The sequence below is a fragment of the Pollachius pollachius genome (genome assembly GCF_949987615.1).
Source record: "Pollachius pollachius genome assembly, chromosome: 6".
NCBI lineage: Eukaryota > Metazoa > Chordata > Actinopteri > Gadiformes > Gadidae > Pollachius > Pollachius pollachius.
Genome location: NC_136939.1, coordinates 12481077 through 12499286, shown reverse-complemented (window position 1 = coordinate 12499286; position 18210 = coordinate 12481077). Strand labels below are relative to the sequence as shown.

Sequence of the window (18210 nt, the reverse complement as noted above, 5' to 3'; positions counted from 1 at the left end):
CCCTGCAGCGGTTCACCAAGTTTGCTGCAAGTGGCTGTAATTGTGACTGACCCCGATGATGGAAGCGATTACTGCTCATTAAAATGTAAAATACCAGCCAGTGTAGGAGATAATAAATCTCAGAGAGGAATATGAAGCTGAGACAGGAAAAAAATAGAAAGTTTGCCAAGGCCACCATGGCAATGAAAGTGGGCTGGGGAGTGGCCAGACCAGAATTCTAAGAGATGCTATGGCCCCAACATCAGACAGGTACATGTGTGTCTATATATGCAAAGATGCACAAAGGGCGTCATGTTATTATGCGTGCATAGGCCTAAGCACGGAAATAACTTCAATACTTGCCCTGTAAAAAATAACACGGCATGAAAGATCAAAGAGCGTTGAGCTGGCTTAACCTTTTGGCATTTTGAGTCTCATGTCCACAAACATTTTCAAATAGCCATTCCCATCATGGCACTGTTAATTGGCACAGTATTTTCCAGTACATGCTTGTGTTCACAGTTGGCTGTTATTCATGCCATTTAAATCTGCCATGATTAGACATAAGCAACAGTGAAATTAGGAGATATGTCTGTTATTTTCCCTCATTTTTTTGAAAGCTGAAGCATTAAGAAGTAGAGCAACTAATGGAACTAACTCAATCTGTTTCAGTCACTCATGCACAAACACACACACACACACACACACACACACACACACACACACACACACACACACACACACACACACACACACACACACACACACACACACACACACACACAAAATCTGCAATACGCATATACTCTGTGAATATTGTACTTATTTAATGACAGAACCCTTCATTGTTTAGGTCGAACAGAGGAACCGGTACTTAATCATTCCATTTAGGGCATGAACCCTTAAAGTCCGGGCCAAAGGCTGATTTGCCCTATGATTTTCTCTGTGCAAATCACAAAAAAAGAGGAAGGGATGGGATTGGCTCAGAAAAGCTTAAGTGGGTAAGTGATGCAAACTTTCTGACACCTATATTCAGTAGTAGGAGTTGTGCTTCTGGTCTAGCCCCAAGGCAGTAAAATTGTCAATATAGTAATTACACACTTTCTACAGTCATTTGCATCAGTGACAGATACTGGCTGACATTTTGCTTGTATATAGGGAGCGTTTTGGCTGGAAGCCCTGGGACCCCACCAGCAGGTTGTCCTTTAAGCTCGATTTAGTCAGGCAAATCGGTCACTACCGTCTTTTTTTTAGTTCATCTCTAGTGCTTGAAATGTGCCCCGACCTCCGGGCCTAGACCCGAGAGAGATGGAAGAAGTGGTATAATTCAAATTACCTTTGCAATATTGATCAAAATGATCCAATTTAAAGCTGTTTCAGGGAACAATTGGCCTCCAAACGTTTGACTCGGGAACATCAAACAAAGAGAGGCAGATAAGTAGGGCAGGCAGATGATAGCCCTCCGCTGTGTTTCAGAAGTTAAGAAGGCAGTGGAAGGCCTCTCATGTCCCGATACAGATTGATATGACAAAATGAGCCAGTACGAGACGCCGCTTAAGCTGTCACACACACACACGAGCACACTGCCATTTGTAAAAATATTTTGGCTGATGATGTTAAATTTCATCTGTTCAGTGGATTAGACGTGCCAAGTCGAACATCAGTGCTCTGGGGTAAAGTCCTCGCCATTGTGGCTGAGAAACGCGATGCGTTTGTACTGGACTGGGGTAATTTTGAGTGGCGCACGGAGCCCATTTAGGTTAAGCCCTGTTGGCTGTAGGATTAGTCAACGCAAACCCCGTTTTTTGGAAGACAAATGTATTTGCATCGTTCTGACTCCTACAACAGAATGAGTCACAACCAGGGATCCGACATAGGCCGTGAAGAGTGGGGGGGTATGGGATAGTTTCCGCCAACTTTTTTACAGGCTTGAACTTGGTAGTTTAAAAGAGGAAGTGTTTTCCATTGCAGTCGTCTGTTCACAATGATGAAAGTTGCTTGCATACTCCACAGAAAGAGCAAAGTCAGAGGTGACTTCAAGGGCAGGTCACAGCAGCCAAGAGCCATAAAAACAGGGATTTGAGCAACAAAGAGAAATAACTGCAAGGGCCCTTTGGAAAGGGGTGGGGTACCCTATAGCGTACATGGTTGAGAATGGAAGGGTGCAGGGGAGAGGTGACTTTGTGAAATTGGTTGTAAGCTTTTGGCAAAAGGATATGTCGATTTAGCCATCTGCCAACATGCCAGTTTTTGCTGCTGTCCAATCAAAGCGTACCGATGGACAGGGACTTTTTAGAAAAAGGTGACAGTGTTTGTGAAAATATCTTTTGATTGATAATAATTGTATATTTTTGCGATATGGTCCAAATGCTCAAAGGTGAGCAAAAGCAAAAAAGAAGCGAGAATAACCGTCAGTCTTAATTCAACAGAGTGCGCAACTATTAACCTTCCTCATGGAAACACAGCAAATTTCCAACCCATGCCCTCCTTTCTATGTTTTATTACATTTCCTGGAAATAGAAAATGTGTATTTCTAATGGATGACCATGAGTTGTGATGCAGTACAGTGTTTCCCCCACAGGCACCCAGCAGTGGGGCAGAACCACTGCCGGATTACTAGCACCGCTGAAATCAGCCTTGCAAAACAAAAACGAAAAAGATGATCATCAAAAATGATCATATATTTATATAATATAAAAATATCATGTTCCCCCGGCTGCAAACCCCTTGAATTGTTATATGTGATGATACTGTAGCATTAGCTCATGCATGGCTTAAGACTCAAGTAGGAATAATAAAGAGAAAAGGCAACACTGCCAAAATCGACAAAAATGGCCAGGGGCACATAGAACATGCTATTTGTTGCTATGTTATATGGTTATGCCGTTTCTGTTGGATTTAATGCACCAGAGAATCACTGGTCACACTAAGTGTCTCCACACACAGTATGGAGACAGCAGTGTGTACCCGCACACATCAGCACCGTGCACACCCACACATCAGCACTGATGTAAACTGACAATTTTGTGTCCCTGCGCACATTTACATAGCGCGCCTCACACACACTTCAGCTTGAAAGAATCTTATGGGAACCACAGAATTGATACACAAATATCTATTGATCACAATTCACTGAATTCCTACAAGCCAATGTTGCCAGAGGTCAGGCTGAATATAAGTTAAAATTATGTAGACAGCCAGTCGGGGAAGGAGCTAGCCTGGATCTAGATGGATGGTTGTGATGCAGCGGTGTCTGTAAGAATGGAGACACCTTGCTTCTAACTGCATCTTATGAGTTTACTGGTGGTCTCACTCGGAGGGGCTCCGTGGAGCGTGTGCTATTTTGAGCGCACATTTGATACAAAGCATAAGAAAACACTTAATGTGCATTAATTGACTAGGAGAATTGCTGGTGCTTTATAAATGCGGTGCACTTACCTGAAAAACCTTACGTGGAACACACCGTAAGAGCTGTTATTAGTTCTAACGAGTTACAACCCCCACTCTGTGTGCATTCACTGGGTTAATCAATTAAAGGAGCAACATTACATTTGATTTCAAATACAGGAGGGTGAAGTTTATTCAATTAGGGTAAAAAAAAAAGTTGTTTAGGTCCATTGGGTTCAGAACACTTGGAATATGAATGTTGCCGTACATGTTATCACTATTCCTGAAATTGGTAGAAAAAAAATTGCATTCCATTGTATGGATTAACTGAGATCAGTTGCTTTGCCAACCTATCATTTTCCTATGAGATTAGTGTGCCGTCTGCTTCCTGTAGTCGTAGGAACTATGCACATCATGCCAATAAAGTTTCCTCATGTTGTCCTGTCACATGTGACAGTGCTTAATCCTTCGAGCGCCCAGTATTAATGAATTAATGGGGATTATATCAGATAAGCATCACGAACATCATGAATAGGTCTGCACAGAAAATCATGTTTTTATTAAAGCTTAGTATTAACACCATAACATTCCCATGAATAATTTCCAAGGGGTTATGTGGATTTGAATGTATTATTATGAATATCATAAATGTATTTAGGTATTGAGGTGGGAATATGGGATATCATGGATGTAAGACATACACTGAATCCCATTATAGCTTTATTTTAAAACATACTATATGTTTTTGTTATGTTTGATGAAGACAGCCAGGAAGACAGACACAAAAGAAACAACAGTGATAGGGACTTTTTGCTTGGATAATAATATTTCCTATGCAATATTTTGTCAGCAAAAATCGCTAAGAGCACTTTGACCATGTACTCCTCTAAGCATGATTGACTTTCAAATTGCACGCATATTTTTTTTTGCTAAAGCCATTTCATAGAGGCCAATTTGTCTCCACCATTGTGGTAAGTGACCCTCCTATCTGTCTTTTCCCACATTGTGCGTGAATTTTAATGTCATTTTAATGGAGAAGTTTGTTGCTAATAATGGCTGCTCAAGTTGTCTATTGATGCCCATCGCACAGCTGTCTATGCAGAAAATAGCCTCTTTATGTTAATGCAACGTGACACACACATACGTATATATTTATATATATATATATTTGCTAATGCCCTCTGTGATTATATGCTTTTGCAAGGGATTTAAATCAACCCCAGGGAATGTGAACTAAGCCATTAAACAAGAAGGCCCAATTATAGGCAATATATACACTTATATATATATATATATATATATGCAATATATACGCATTAAAATAAGTTAAATGCAAGGTTCAGCTCTGTGAGGCTGAGTGCTAAACCACTGTTTATAAGTGTGTGTGTGTGTGTGTGTGTGTGTGTGTGTGTGTGTGTGTGTGTGTGTGTGTGTGTGTGTGTGTGTGTGTGTGTGTGTGTGTGTGTGTGTGTGTGTGTGTGTGGGGGGGGGGGGGTATCGGCAATGTCCAGAACTAATCTGTCCCACTTAGCCGCAAGGCCTCCATTTTTAGAAGTGTGCACAAAATTATTCTAATTCAAATCCGCCTAACAATGCAACCACACTCGCCAAGCATTAGGACTCACCCCCACCGCCACAATACCACCACACTCACTCTTACCGAGCAACAAATAAATATGAAAAAAAAGAAAGACAAGACCTTAAGTGACTCACTTGGAGGGTCTGAGGAGCGGGCCCCCATGGATCGCTGGAGGGCAAAGGTAGATCTAAGCTGGGGGGGGATAATAATTTGCTGGCCTGCGCAGGGGGGGCTCGTCCTACTGTACGTAGCTGCAGCCCGCCGCGCTATTCAACTGTACGTAATAGTTTGTTCCATATATAAACACGGTGCTCACCAGGAGGCTGTCAGCACGATGTTTTGGAGGTCTGTCTGGGGTGGCTGGCTGCAGAAGGGGGGGGGCGGGGGGTAGGTGGGGGTGTTGCTCAGGGGCCAAGAGATCAACACCGCTGGCTTTTGTCTAAACTCATCCGAGGGCCTGTCTCCACTATTAGAAGGGTGTTTACACAAGACTAAACATGCTGTTCCTCCGGATGTCTGTTATCCGTTTATGCTCAGCAGCCCCTAGTTTGAGGAGTGCTCTGCCTGGCTAATTAACGGCACACAATTTACTGGATCTTTGTTCTTGTGAAAGAGGGTTTTGTTTCCTGGTAACAGACATTGATACTTTTTGCTTAGAAAATGACTACTACTATTACTATTTACCTATCTAAAAAGAGTACTTCATTACCGTAACAGATGGAGTTTGATCAATCAGTGTTCATCGCGGGGAAGCAAGGAATTCTTATACGGTCAAAATCAAAGCAAATCAACAAACAACGAGCAATTGATAAAAAAAAAAGAAAGTCCAACTAAATGGAGAAAACACACCAATAACCATGCATTCTTCATTGAAACTCATTTAGAACAGGGCTCCCTGATGACTCCCTCAGCAGTAGGTTGTCTGTATTCTCTGCATCCCTGAATGCCAATTTACTAAATTTATACTAATACTTGAGTGTGGCACAGAAATTAAGATTCTTGGCTAGGTTGGGAGCCCAATTTTTGGAAACACTGGGCAGAATACCAAACTGAATACTGAATATGGTTGTTATATTATCACAGTTCAGATTAATTTATATCAACACTATTTCATACTTGCGGTGCGGGTATGATTGTAAATATAAAAGCAGCATTTCATATTCCATTTCATATTAAAACAAATAATACACGTTGCACACAAATTGCAGCATTTGTAGAAATCCAATGCCAAACCATATACATAACTTCAGGTTTATAAATCACCCATTTAAATAGACTTTAGGCACATCAATCACTTCAAATTCTTCTCCAGAATGTTCAGTTAGATGCTTCTGGATGGGATTCTGTAGTGAAAGTGCAATACAGTTAAAGGGGCATCCAACCCTTTTCTTGGCCAAAGGTGGCTGGAGTACTACCTGTTCCTAATGTGAGCACTAAACCGCAACAGATGAACCGAAATGAGTTTGATTTTCTGAATGGAACCGTGACGGGCATGATTTCTCATTTAGGCCAAATGGTGTCCTGGTCATTAACCATTGAATGGTTCTAAAGGGTTGGCATGGAAATACCATGGAATGGAACACGTGGAAAATAATAGGTTTTTATCTGAACTCGTATAGCTGGCACAGGAGAGAAGCACTCCTGATTAAATATGAACAAATCAAAATATTCAATGGCGTTTAAAAATAAATATTTTCTATGGCAGAACATTTGGTAGATACCTATCATATACTTCATTATCGCATATCGAAGCATCAACCTAAACCATACCATTGTATATGATGTGGCCATATATAGCATAGGACTATGCTATTCAAGAACACCATTACAGTGAAGCACATTATTCTGAAAGCCATGACATCATAGCAATCCGCAGCACACTGCTCCTTCTCATCTCCATCAACAAGGGGGACATACGAGTGTAATCCAGTAGCAATCCAGGGGTAGAATATGATAGGGCATGCGTCACTCGTTAGCCAGCAAGAATAAAGCACAAATACAAAAAGATTTGGTGCCATATTACTGCAGCGATACTTGGCCGGGCCTGAGTGCAAGAGATAGTTATATGGAGCTGGCTCTTGTGAAAATCAACCCGGCCCTTATCTCATAGCCTCAGGTTGTTCCTCCTGGGAGAGGACTGCAGAGCACAAGCGGATGGGCCATTGGCCAGCCAGGTTTACGGTTGGACAGAGAAACATATTCACAAATTTAAGGTGATCGCACTAGCCTCCTCATTAAAAGGCTCCCTCTTTCAAAATGGTAATTTGTGGATGCAAGTGCTTCTTTTAAAAGGCAGCCTGTGCAGTGCAGCATGTCCAAAATATATTTAAAAAAAAGAGAGGACATCCAAGCCAAAGAGTTTTTATTTATTTATTCAAAGTCAAGAAAAGTTAACCTCACATAAATTATTCTGTCTCTCTCTATTCATTTTATAGACTCTATCGCTATTTTCAAACAGCATTGATAAAGGGAAATTATCGTTCTAAAACGTGTCTAATCTAATAAAATAGGCATGCTCAACTGATACCTCAAGCTGTGCCAAAAGTACAGAGGGGGAAAGAAAACCCAATTCACACATTGAGGTTCTGTTAAGCAGACATCTGCTCAGCTTCCCTGAAAATCTGCCCTATGGAACTCTCAGAGGGGGTAGGTGTTAACACAATCCTCGACCCTGTCAGGATTAGCTCAGACAAAACAGGCCCAAATTCAGTGGATGTGTAAACGCGCCACCTGTAATTCAGCTTTCTCTATCTTTGCCTCACCATGGCTCCTCGAGGACAGCGGGAATGCAACCAATATTTTTGTCAGGAGATCTGGAATGATTGAATACACAATGTGGAATTTGTGTTGTCAAGCGCCATCCAAGGGACAAAAAACACCAAACCAAATCAAAGTACAAACGGTGCACCTGCAAATACGTTTTCCTATGAGGACAGTTAGAATTCGGCAGAAAAGTGATTCAAGCAGACTCAAAGCAAGTGATGAATAACTAGCTGCAGAGAGTTCTACCTATGGGCAGACAGAACATCATTAAAACCAAAAACTGTTTATAGTGGGATTTACCCAACTTCTTCAAGCCGCTGGCTGCGTTCTAAACAGATATCTGGTACCATCATCGCTCTTTCTTGGCAGAGACTTTGTCTATTGCAAGGGATTGGCTATCAACTATGGGCTGAGACCACACAAACACAAAATAACTAGAAAAGGAGGTATTAGTGGGTATAGACAGTAAATTTGCTTAAAACTTGACTAATTTATGGCCCTTTGTGAAAACAAAAGGTCCCCCAGGATAGAAAAGTTGGCAGGGGGGAGAAAAATAGATGACTTATCCTTCGAAATCCTTGAGTTTATGATTAGAAGACACTTAAGGCTTTGAGAAAAAAGGGAACAAAGTGCTAGGTAGCGTTTGTGTGTAAATACACACAAACTAGCAGTAATAAGCATTAACAAACAATTAATTAACCATATACCAATGGTCTTGTAATCGTTTACTAATGGTGTTAATGATTTATAATGCTGTTCATTTCAACTAATGTTATGGTGAGCATGTTAATCAAGATTTTAATTGATTAATTATTTAATAATTTTAGGGTTAACCCTAACCCCTATGCGTATTCTATATAACAATGCTTATTAACTAATCTTTATTTATGGTTATTTATTCTACCCTTATTGTAAAGTGTTACTGTGTTACAGTGTTAAGAGATAAGTCAATATATCTTTGTGTCCAGACTTGACAGCAAATGTCATCAGGAGTTCAATCCAAATCCGATGGTAAGATGAAAGTGATCGCCAGAAGATACAAGCTACATTCAGAAGTATACATGATTTATTCAACAAAGGATCTCGTGCTTGAATTTGAAGTAATCAGCGCGTTAGATTCTGAGGAGCAACTGATAAAGGCACCGAGAATCACTCGTCACACTAAACCTCCCAGTCCAGCTCAGCAGTCTGTATGTGTATATATATATATATATATATGTGTGAATATGTGAATGTGTTAGGACTGCACAATATCGTTTTCTTATCAAAATCGCAATGCTTCAAAATGAAGAATAAAATATATAAGATATATATATATATATATATATATATATATATATATATATATATATATATATATATATATATATATATATATACACACACACACACACACACATACACGTATACATATATATACATATATATACACACACATCATACACATAAAATGCCTGACATCGAAACCTGTGCCATTTGTGGATTCTCGGTGGCTTTTCTTTTCATCAAGGCCGGTCCCCGAGACAGGAGAACAATAAGGTCCAGGTCTCCACGAGCACACAGTCTCCTCTTTCTTTTTCTCCCTCCGTCTTTTGTGATTCGACCGTAGTGATGGGAGACTTGCTTGTTTCGGAGGGGCTGTCATGTAGCATCAGTCGGCTGCACATCAGACTGTGCACAACACAGATGGGCCTGACGCTAGCGCTCCTGAAGAAATCTCTATGGGCGCTGTGGGCAATCTTTAGCATCATCATCCAGCCACAGCTCCATGGGAAACCAATCTTTGGTTGCCTTTTCAATTGTTCTTGACCGTTTGTTCGCGGTACGTGGGCATCGAGGCGGGGCTAATAGAGCTAACCAAACGATCAAGTGCTGATGAACACACGCAATTAAACAAAAGAAGAAATCACTTTTTCTCTGTATTCGTGTTGATGCACTCCTTCTCATCGGCGAGTGATCACACAGACTGTGACAGAGGGGGAATTATGGGCACACGGGAGTCTGATGTTGATGTATGTCGAAGGTACTTGTAGATACGGATCTTCCACTGCATTTGCTCACGAGATTCTTAGAGGATAGATGATTCCTGCACTAAAAGCAAGCAGGACTGAGAGCAAACTATCTACTGTGTTAAAATATAGATTTGGGAAATAATTGGACATCAACTATGCATTGTCTGGCGAGGCTCTGATGAGGTCAAAAGCTAATAGGGTTTAATTTTGCATACATTCCAAAAAAACAGCTTAGCTTGATGTCATCGCGGCTTAGCAATGACTGATGTTTTTTCCTCCTTTTTACATTGTCCTCTTTAAAAAGGATGGCTTAAACCTGCCCAGTGGTCTTTTGCACAATAGGATGTAACATAATCTCATGAAAAAACAATGGGACTTTCACAAAAATTGCTTTTATGGATATGTGGGACAGGGTAGGCCTAAAATGAACCTTTCCGATTTTTCCCAGGGTCTAGAATTACCCCTCCGACATTGTGGTCAAGCAAAATAATTGGACTTGCTTATTCAAACTTAAGAGTTGAATTACCTCAGCATGAGCACAGCTCTGATAATAATAAATAAACCTGCATAAAAATAGCATAAAAGGCTGACTTTTGTCTCGTGCAGTACGCTGAGATATGCAGCTTTCTTTGGCACCATAAAAACTGTGCAGAATGGGCCATTTCATTAAAATCTTGGCACATATGCTCTCTTGCATAGCTCGTGCTAAGGGCCTTGAAAAGGAAATGCACACACAGTGAAGCTCACAATGATAAATACTTCTCTGTACGTCTCCTGAACTGAGATAGCTTAAAGTTTCTCATAATTAGTCAAGCGGGGACGAGGACAGGGGAAGATAGATGCTGAAGAAGGACAAGAGAGGGAGAAGGATAGATGGAGGTAAAAAGATAGATAGAGGAAAAGATAGATGGATGCAAAGGATATTCTTCTTGTGAACATGGAGTTTTTTTTTGGTTAGGATAGGGTGCTGAAACCAGCTCACACGCACACACACACACACACACACAGACCTGACGCTTTCTCCTTAATCAAAGATGAGTGCTGAGGACCACGTCTACCTCCGTCCCTGGCTGTCTCTCTCCCTCTCCCTGTCTCACTCTCCATCTCACAATGAGTCGTGCCAAGGTGGAGGGGGAGGTAGATGGGAGGCTATGACTTCTGAAGACATGCGATCTGAATGCGTGCACATATTCATGTGTGTGGGGATGACACGTTTGTCTTGAAATGCAGTGGTGGCCATCAAAACGGTTAACAACGGCGGCGAATGGACAAAGGATGTGGAGAGAGAGAGGAAGGGACAGATATTACATGCAGAGAAATGTAGAAAGAGAGGCATGAAGAAAGAGAGAGAGGTATGATGAAGGTAGGAAGCAAGAAAGAAAGAGACCTGAAGAGAGTGAGAGAGAGACGTGGAACGAGAAAGAGAAAGGGGTGAGAGAGGGCAACAGAAAGAGAGAGAGAAAAGAAGAAAGGTGTAAGGTTGACATCATCAGTTGAATAGGGGAGACAGGGCGGGTGGAGAGTTGATACTGTTGAAGCTGAGGAGTGTGTGTGTGTGTGTGTGTGTGTGTGTGTGTGTGTGTCTGTCTTTGTGTGTGTGTCTGTCTTTGTGTGTGTGAGGAGGGGCAGGGGTTGTTGCAGAGAGCAGACAAAGGTCATGAAGTTGTATTGTGGTACCCGGACTAACATGTGTAATTATTTGCCAGGGTATAAGCCTTCTGCTGCAGAATGTGGGTCACCATCCCCAATGCCTTGCTCTCTCTCTCTCTCTCTCTCTATCTCTCTGTGTTAGCCCTTCATTTGGAGTCAGGACATGTGAATACTGCATGGCTGTACGGTGGGGACCCTGCACTGTGAAACAGTGCAGCAGGCAGGAGACCATCGCAAGAGCTATAGTCGCCCAGAGGGACTGGGCTCCTCGTTTGAGATATGGTTTGATGTGAGACAGCGATTCCTCCCCGAGTAGTGTGAAAGATCTGCAAGAATCATTGCAATAACCAGTGTGTGTGTGTGTGTGTGCATGAGTGTGAGTGTGTGTGTGCGGGTGTGTGTGAGTCAATGGCTTTTGTGTGTTTCGAAGACCTTCATGGACCTTGATAACTATGGATGCGTTAGAAGTGTTATCTCCTTATTCTTCTGCGTCTATTAATACTGCAATGGATCTTGTAATCGCATTGCCATGGCAACTGGGAGAAATTTTCGGCGCCGTCCCGTCGCAAGATCGACAGGCGCGCGTGCCGCGCATATACGTCTATCCCTTAAAGTACATGTTTCCTGACAGCGTCGCATAGACACGGGCGGAGGAAAAAAACCCTGAGAGGTTCCACAAGTGTCCGTGCTCAGCCCATGTTGTACTCTCCCCCCACATTCTCTCTCTCTCCCCTTCTCTATCTCTGTCTCTCCATCCTCGGTATTCACAAGTCAAGGTCCTCAATACTGAAAGGCTGAGACTAAAAGGGATGCAACGACTCATAGAATGAAGTGGTAGAGAGATAGTTTCTGTGTGTGTGTGTGTGTGTGTGTGTGTGTGTGTGTGTGTGTGTGTGTGTGTGTGTGTGTGTGTGTGTGTGTGTGTGTGTGTGTGTGTGTGTGTGTGTGTGTGTGTGTGTGTGTGTGTTTCTCTGTGCGTGTGTTTGTGCACACGTGTATTTCTGTGTGCGTGCGTGCGTGCACATACAGGAACTCGTCCTGTTCTGGGCCTTTGATTCATCTTAAAAGACGCTCCTTGTTCCATCTTTAATCACCCTCCCTTGACAGACAGTTGGCAGTCGGCTTCCAGAAGCATTGAATTCAAACCCCAGTGAGACGGCTTTCAGAGGCGGAGCAGCCATATACTCCTAGCCCTGTCTCTTTTTAACCCTCCTGTTTTATCATCCTCAACGCCTGCACCCCAACACCACCACCTCCACCCCCAACGCCAGCAGCAGCTCCAACCCCCATGAGAGCATCGGAAGAAGAAGGCGGCACGCCTTAGGCTGCTAAGGAGAGATAGGCGGTGGTCTGGAGATGACTAACGTGACCGGCTAAATGTTTCAAAGGGAGAACAAGGAGGAGGGAGGTGGAGGGAAGGAGAGAGAGGGGGTGTATAACAAAGCCGGTGTCTCGTATAACAGCGGGAGGGGAGGGGAGGGGGAATCCATGAGGCTTTGGAGCATCATCTCTCCGCTAAACGAATTCCAGAGCGCTTCTCCGAAAAAACACCAAAAAAAACAACAACAATTTAATCAGCCTTTTGTGCAAGTTGTGTGAAGGAGCGAGAGCCGGGAAAGAGGAGAAGGCACCAGGACTAACTTAGATCATACACATACACTCAAGCAGAGTCTCCTTGAGAACAGACGTGGCTGTGGCAGGCCCAAATAAATGCCTGCACTTCCTGAGGGTGAGGTAATTGATAATAACTGGAATGTCATCTATGGGGGGTGGTGTCGGTGGAGGGGACATAAATACAGTCACACAGCAGCCTTCAGCCGTGACTTCACGTGTCTTGTACTGTATACCATACTTCTATGGTGCTGCTACACCCTGTAGTTCTCTATTAACTGGGAAGTTCTGGCCTGCAATAAAGTGAATGGCTGGTTACAATAGGGTGTAGAAATGTCGAATCACTGTAAAACTGCCGCACTTTTGTCAGTGGGGGCAGGGGGAAAAATCATGAGAAGATCGGCTTTGCTCAATTGTTTTCGAGAGCGTGCAGCGCTGAAGTAGTGCTGTGAGCGTTCAACTAATTACTTCTACGAGAGGAAATGAATGCACTGTTTTGCATTTGTATTGTTGCCGAGTAACATGTGCAACTTTTAGTTACCGTTGTGACAGAGGTGCTATAAATAGCTCATTTGGAGCCAATCCCTGCGTTTGAAACACGTCATTTTAGCAATCTGAAATGATGTAGCCTAGATATTTCAATTCATACGCTTGAGATAATTAGAAAGACATAACCTACATAAGTCCTAGTGAACTAACTAAGGGGCAGAACCTGTGAAAAGAAAGAACCCCACATAGCCAAACCGTCCTTAAAATAATAAAGTAAGAACTCTGGGAAGAAAAACTAAACTGTGGGTCCAAACATGACCCCCAATTATCCGCCTCCTCTTACTTTGTTATTTCCAACAGCCGCTGAAGCTTTAAATTAGCCTCTTGTTTTCCCATTCTTTTATTCCCTGTGGCTCAAAGCTCCGCAACAAAATGGCCCAGAAATCACCCTGCTTCACGTGTGAATCCATCGCAAGCCCCCCAGTATTTACCCTGGCACTGACATTTAGCTTTTATCACCTGGCCACGGGCTCATGAAATTTTAAAGCACATTCCTGAAAGCGTATGTAGAGTTGTTATTGAAGGTGATAACACACCTTATTAACCGTGAAACAGGTGTGTGGGACAAAGGGATGGAACACGTAACGCTTGTTGTTGTTTTCTAACTGTCATTTAGTGAGTGGGTGTAGGCCTACCAGCTCACTGAAGGAAGATTGTGGGGGAAAAATTAGTAACCAGAGGTGATTTGATTCACTTTTGGGCTTTGGTTGAAGTTGTTGGTTATTCGATGGCAATGACAACAACTATCGGAATATCAAAGACACAATGGTGCATATGTATCATTCAAACAACCGTATTAGTCAAAAGATTGAGCCAACCTTTTCTCATATGTTCTTATTATTGCACACGCCCCTAATAAAAGCAGCGTAAGAGCAACAGTGAAGTTTTTCTCGAGCACACACAGAGGCGTCATCTATCTAGCCTTCGGCAAACACAGGCTTGTGGGAGACTTCCAGAGTGTTCCAAAAATACATTCAAATAAGTCACAGAGCCTGTGACTGCACACTGGCTTTTGCTTTCACATAATCCGTCCACCCATCCATTCGTCCATGCAAGAGGTACTAAATGAGCCCTACTTATGCCAGTAGCTGACCTCCCTTACAGTCACATCTGTCTTGTGATAGCAATAACAGATGCTATGGGGAAAGGTAAAGACTTGTGGTATAGTGTGTACTGGTCAATTCTGGTTGCTAGGCAGCAAATGCTGGTGCCGGAGGGAATAATATTGTTTTCCAAGGTTCCTTTTGTGGCCCCTACATGAGGTATTTAGCATAACACCCTAAGTATTGCGTGATTGGTGCCACGGAATATGAGTGTCATTAACTTGCATTGGAGCAAAATCCGTGGCCATATCGCGGAAATCTGAGTGTTTCCGTGAGTAACGCGTCCGTGGTCATTTCACGGATTCCTGTGAGACCAGGTTGGTGATTGCCTTGCTATTTACTAACCAAATGTATAACACTACATTTGTCATATGTTATTGAGTGGAAACACAAATACATATATTGAAAGTGACACAGTTCATTGCACTTGGATTGTGAAACTGTGTCAAATCAGTGGGCAGGGAAACAGGGAACCGGACCGCTTATGTAATATTATTACTGGATCAACACAGAGCAGAGATACTGTTTCATATGGAGAACGCATGGAGGCCTTGAAAGTGAATTTAGAGTGGATTTATACCCTTGACAACCTGAGCAGCAGAAGTCTTCTGAGCTCGCCCTGCATGGTGACAGCAGGGAACAGCCATTTGTCTGGATTAACTCAAAAAGGGAGCTCTGTCAGGACTTCAAAGCGAAAGTGAAGGCTAATTAAGTTTCCAACAAATGTCTTAATTGAACAGAAGTTGGTGTAACCGTTACACAGCTCATATTTGCCATGCGTTTCATCATCCGACCTCAGTTGGTAGTAAATATTGTCACTTTCTTCCAACCCCTGAAATCCTCCAAAAAAACCTGTATTTTAAGGTAAGAAATAATTAGAGTGGCAACACAGGACATGAAAAGATGAGCCAGAGAAGACAAGGCGAACCGAATGAAACCCCTGAAGCTATAATTCCAAATGAACTAGGTCAACCCATGAGGGGTATTGGGGCTAGCGTGTTAATTAATACCAAATATACCCCAGTAGTTGGCAGGAGGGGGGGACCAAAATCAATCTGATCAAAAAATGAGATTTGTGAATTCCAGAGGGTCTATTGAAAAACACGCCTCTAGTTCTTGATCGCTGTTACACAAAGAATCACTCACCATGAAAAAAATATTTTTTTACAGCATCGTGTGTAACTAGTGCAACACATTTCTCAACTCTTTCTTGCAATATAAGTATTTGTACGTCAGACATAACCCTTTTGTTGTGGATCACGAGAGTGGATTTTGCTGTTGGTATTCATACAAAGCTACATCGTGACTGCCCCCGCTTTATACAGTCGAGCATTTAACGCAATGTATTTGCATAATTATGCTGAGAAAGAAAATCACCTGCCCTGTATGTTAAGCACTACTTTAATAAGTCCAAATCACCTGTAAAATCTGACTCTTTCTCGCTTAAATTACTGCTGCAATGCTACCTGTGTTCGGAGAAAATGTGTGATTACAACCACATTTACCTTCTGAGCAGTCAGCTGGACATGAATCCATTGACAACTCAGCATTTCCCTTGATGGGAAAACAACATGGACATCTACACTGCCATAACTTATCGTATCACAGAATTATCTTATTCCTGTGGGTTTAGTAATAGGATTACGTAGTGACTTTAGATAAAGATTAGTCCTCATTCTGTGGCCTCTGTTGGCAAATTAACATCCAAAGTAGTTTTAGATGATTGTACTGATTAGTGCTGCAGCATTATCAGTGTTTACAATGTAATCTTAATGAGAGCAACAGCCCTTTCATCTCAAATCTTTGTGATACATCTCACAAGTAGCATCTTCTGGATACAATTATCCATATTAGCAGTACATAGAGCATACAGGTGCCAGTGGGGAATGGGGATGAGACAAAGGGGTGCAGTTAAGAGCAGGTGGCGGCGATTGGCACAGAGTAAATGACACAGTGAAGACCTCCATTGCTATGCATGCTGTGTTTAAACTCATCGTCACATATCATGTGACAGATCGTTAAAAACCCTTTAAACCATGTTTTTAGAAGCTATGCAGCGAATGTCTAATTTAAGCACAACCTTTAAGCGGACATCAGGAAGAATAGGATGTAAAGGTCTGACAAACACTCAAACCAGATCAGAAACCGTGCCCAAATACTTTAACGGTACTTACTTGAGGGAGAACTGTTCGATGGTGGCGTTGGGCATCAGGTAGAGGAAGATGGTGAGGGTCTCGCCGGGCATCAGGGGCTTCTCGGGCAGCCTGAGGAACATGTTCTTGTCCAGCTGCTTATCCACCAGCTGCTGCTCCTGGCTGGCCTGGTAGAGGCTGATGCTTCCGATGCGCAGCAGGGGGTGCTGTGACAGAGGCTCCCCTCTTGAGCCACCCCGGTGGCCCAGGGCCTCCACGCACTCCCCCTCCGCATTGGGCTCGTGCAAGGTGTAGTAAAGCTCCGCCTGCAGGGTCTCGCTGGTGAGTCCGTCCAGGAGCCCCTCGTTGGAGCCTTTCCTCCGGCCCAGCGGGGCCATGTGGGTGTTGAACCAGGCCGGCGGCAGGTCCAGCTGGGCCAGGCACTGGGCCAGGTTACCCTTCATGCGGCAGGAGGTCTTGATCTCGCGCACGTCCCGGAAGGCGTGGAGCCGCACACAGGGCAGCCGGTCCTGGGCCTTGAAGTCGTCCCAGTCGCGCCCGGCGATGTAGAAGAACACCTGCACCGTGGGGTTGTTGGAGAACACCCTGGCCTGGACGATGAACGCCCGCACCTTCCAGTTGACCGTCAGCTGCCCCGGGATGTCCAGCGGGCTGGCCGGCTGAAGGAGCTCCTTGGAGAGGGCCTGGTCCCGGGAGAACGGCCCGAAGGTTATGTTGATGGCCGGGAGGTCCTTGGTCTGGAAGACCACGAAGCTCTCCGAGCGCTGCAGCGGGTGGCCCCCATTCTGGGGAGGGCTCGCACCGCCGCCGGTCCGACCGCCGCCGCCGCCACCGAAGACAGGCCCGGTGCTCTGGACCTCTTGGAGGAAGAAGGCCAGCTGGGCGTTGGACAGCTTGAAGTTGACGGGGAGGTAGACGTTAGGTGGGGAGGGGTTGGCCGTTGCCACGGAGGAGCTGAGGAGGGCATCAGAGCTGGTGGGCGAGATTCGACCTGCAAGCGCTTAGGGGGGAAAGGAGAAGACAAGGGTTAAAGAGGTCTGAGGTCGCAGTCTTTACACCCTCACATATTTAAGCATTAAAATGTACACCGTTGTAAAGCCGGTGAACCCCGATAAATAAGTAAAATCTGAATATGTATGGGCATACTGAAACATGTTTGGGAGAGAGAGAGAGAGAGAGAGAGAGAGAGAGAGAGAGAGAGAGAGAGAGAGAGAGAGAGAGAGAGAGAGAGAGAGAGGAAACAGAGCGAAACAAAGGGACAGAGGTGGAACGGGAGATGAATAAGAGGCAAGACTCATAGGTCAACTTTTCTCATTTGGACACGGAGGCAAAGAGGTGGTGGGGTGGAACATAAGGTCAGGACACACACTAATCAGCTCATAACTGTCCGGGACGTGACAAGTGTCAAAAGGTTGTGCTATGAC

The 18210-nt window shown here is 43.7% G+C and overlaps 1 protein-coding gene across 1 annotated transcript in view; it reads right to left on the bottom strand.

The window, feature by feature from the left end:
• Positions 1-18210, bottom strand: part of tmem132e (transmembrane protein 132E) — a gene marked incomplete at its 3' end in the record, with an annotated part of 90549 nt that overhangs the window by 71464 nt on the left and 875 nt on the right. The window contains exon 2 of the mRNA XM_079738917.1: positions 16808-17786. Coding sequence (XP_079595043.1) covers positions 16808-17786 — 979 coding nt within the window. The remainder of the gene's footprint in view (positions 1-16807; positions 17787-18210) is intronic.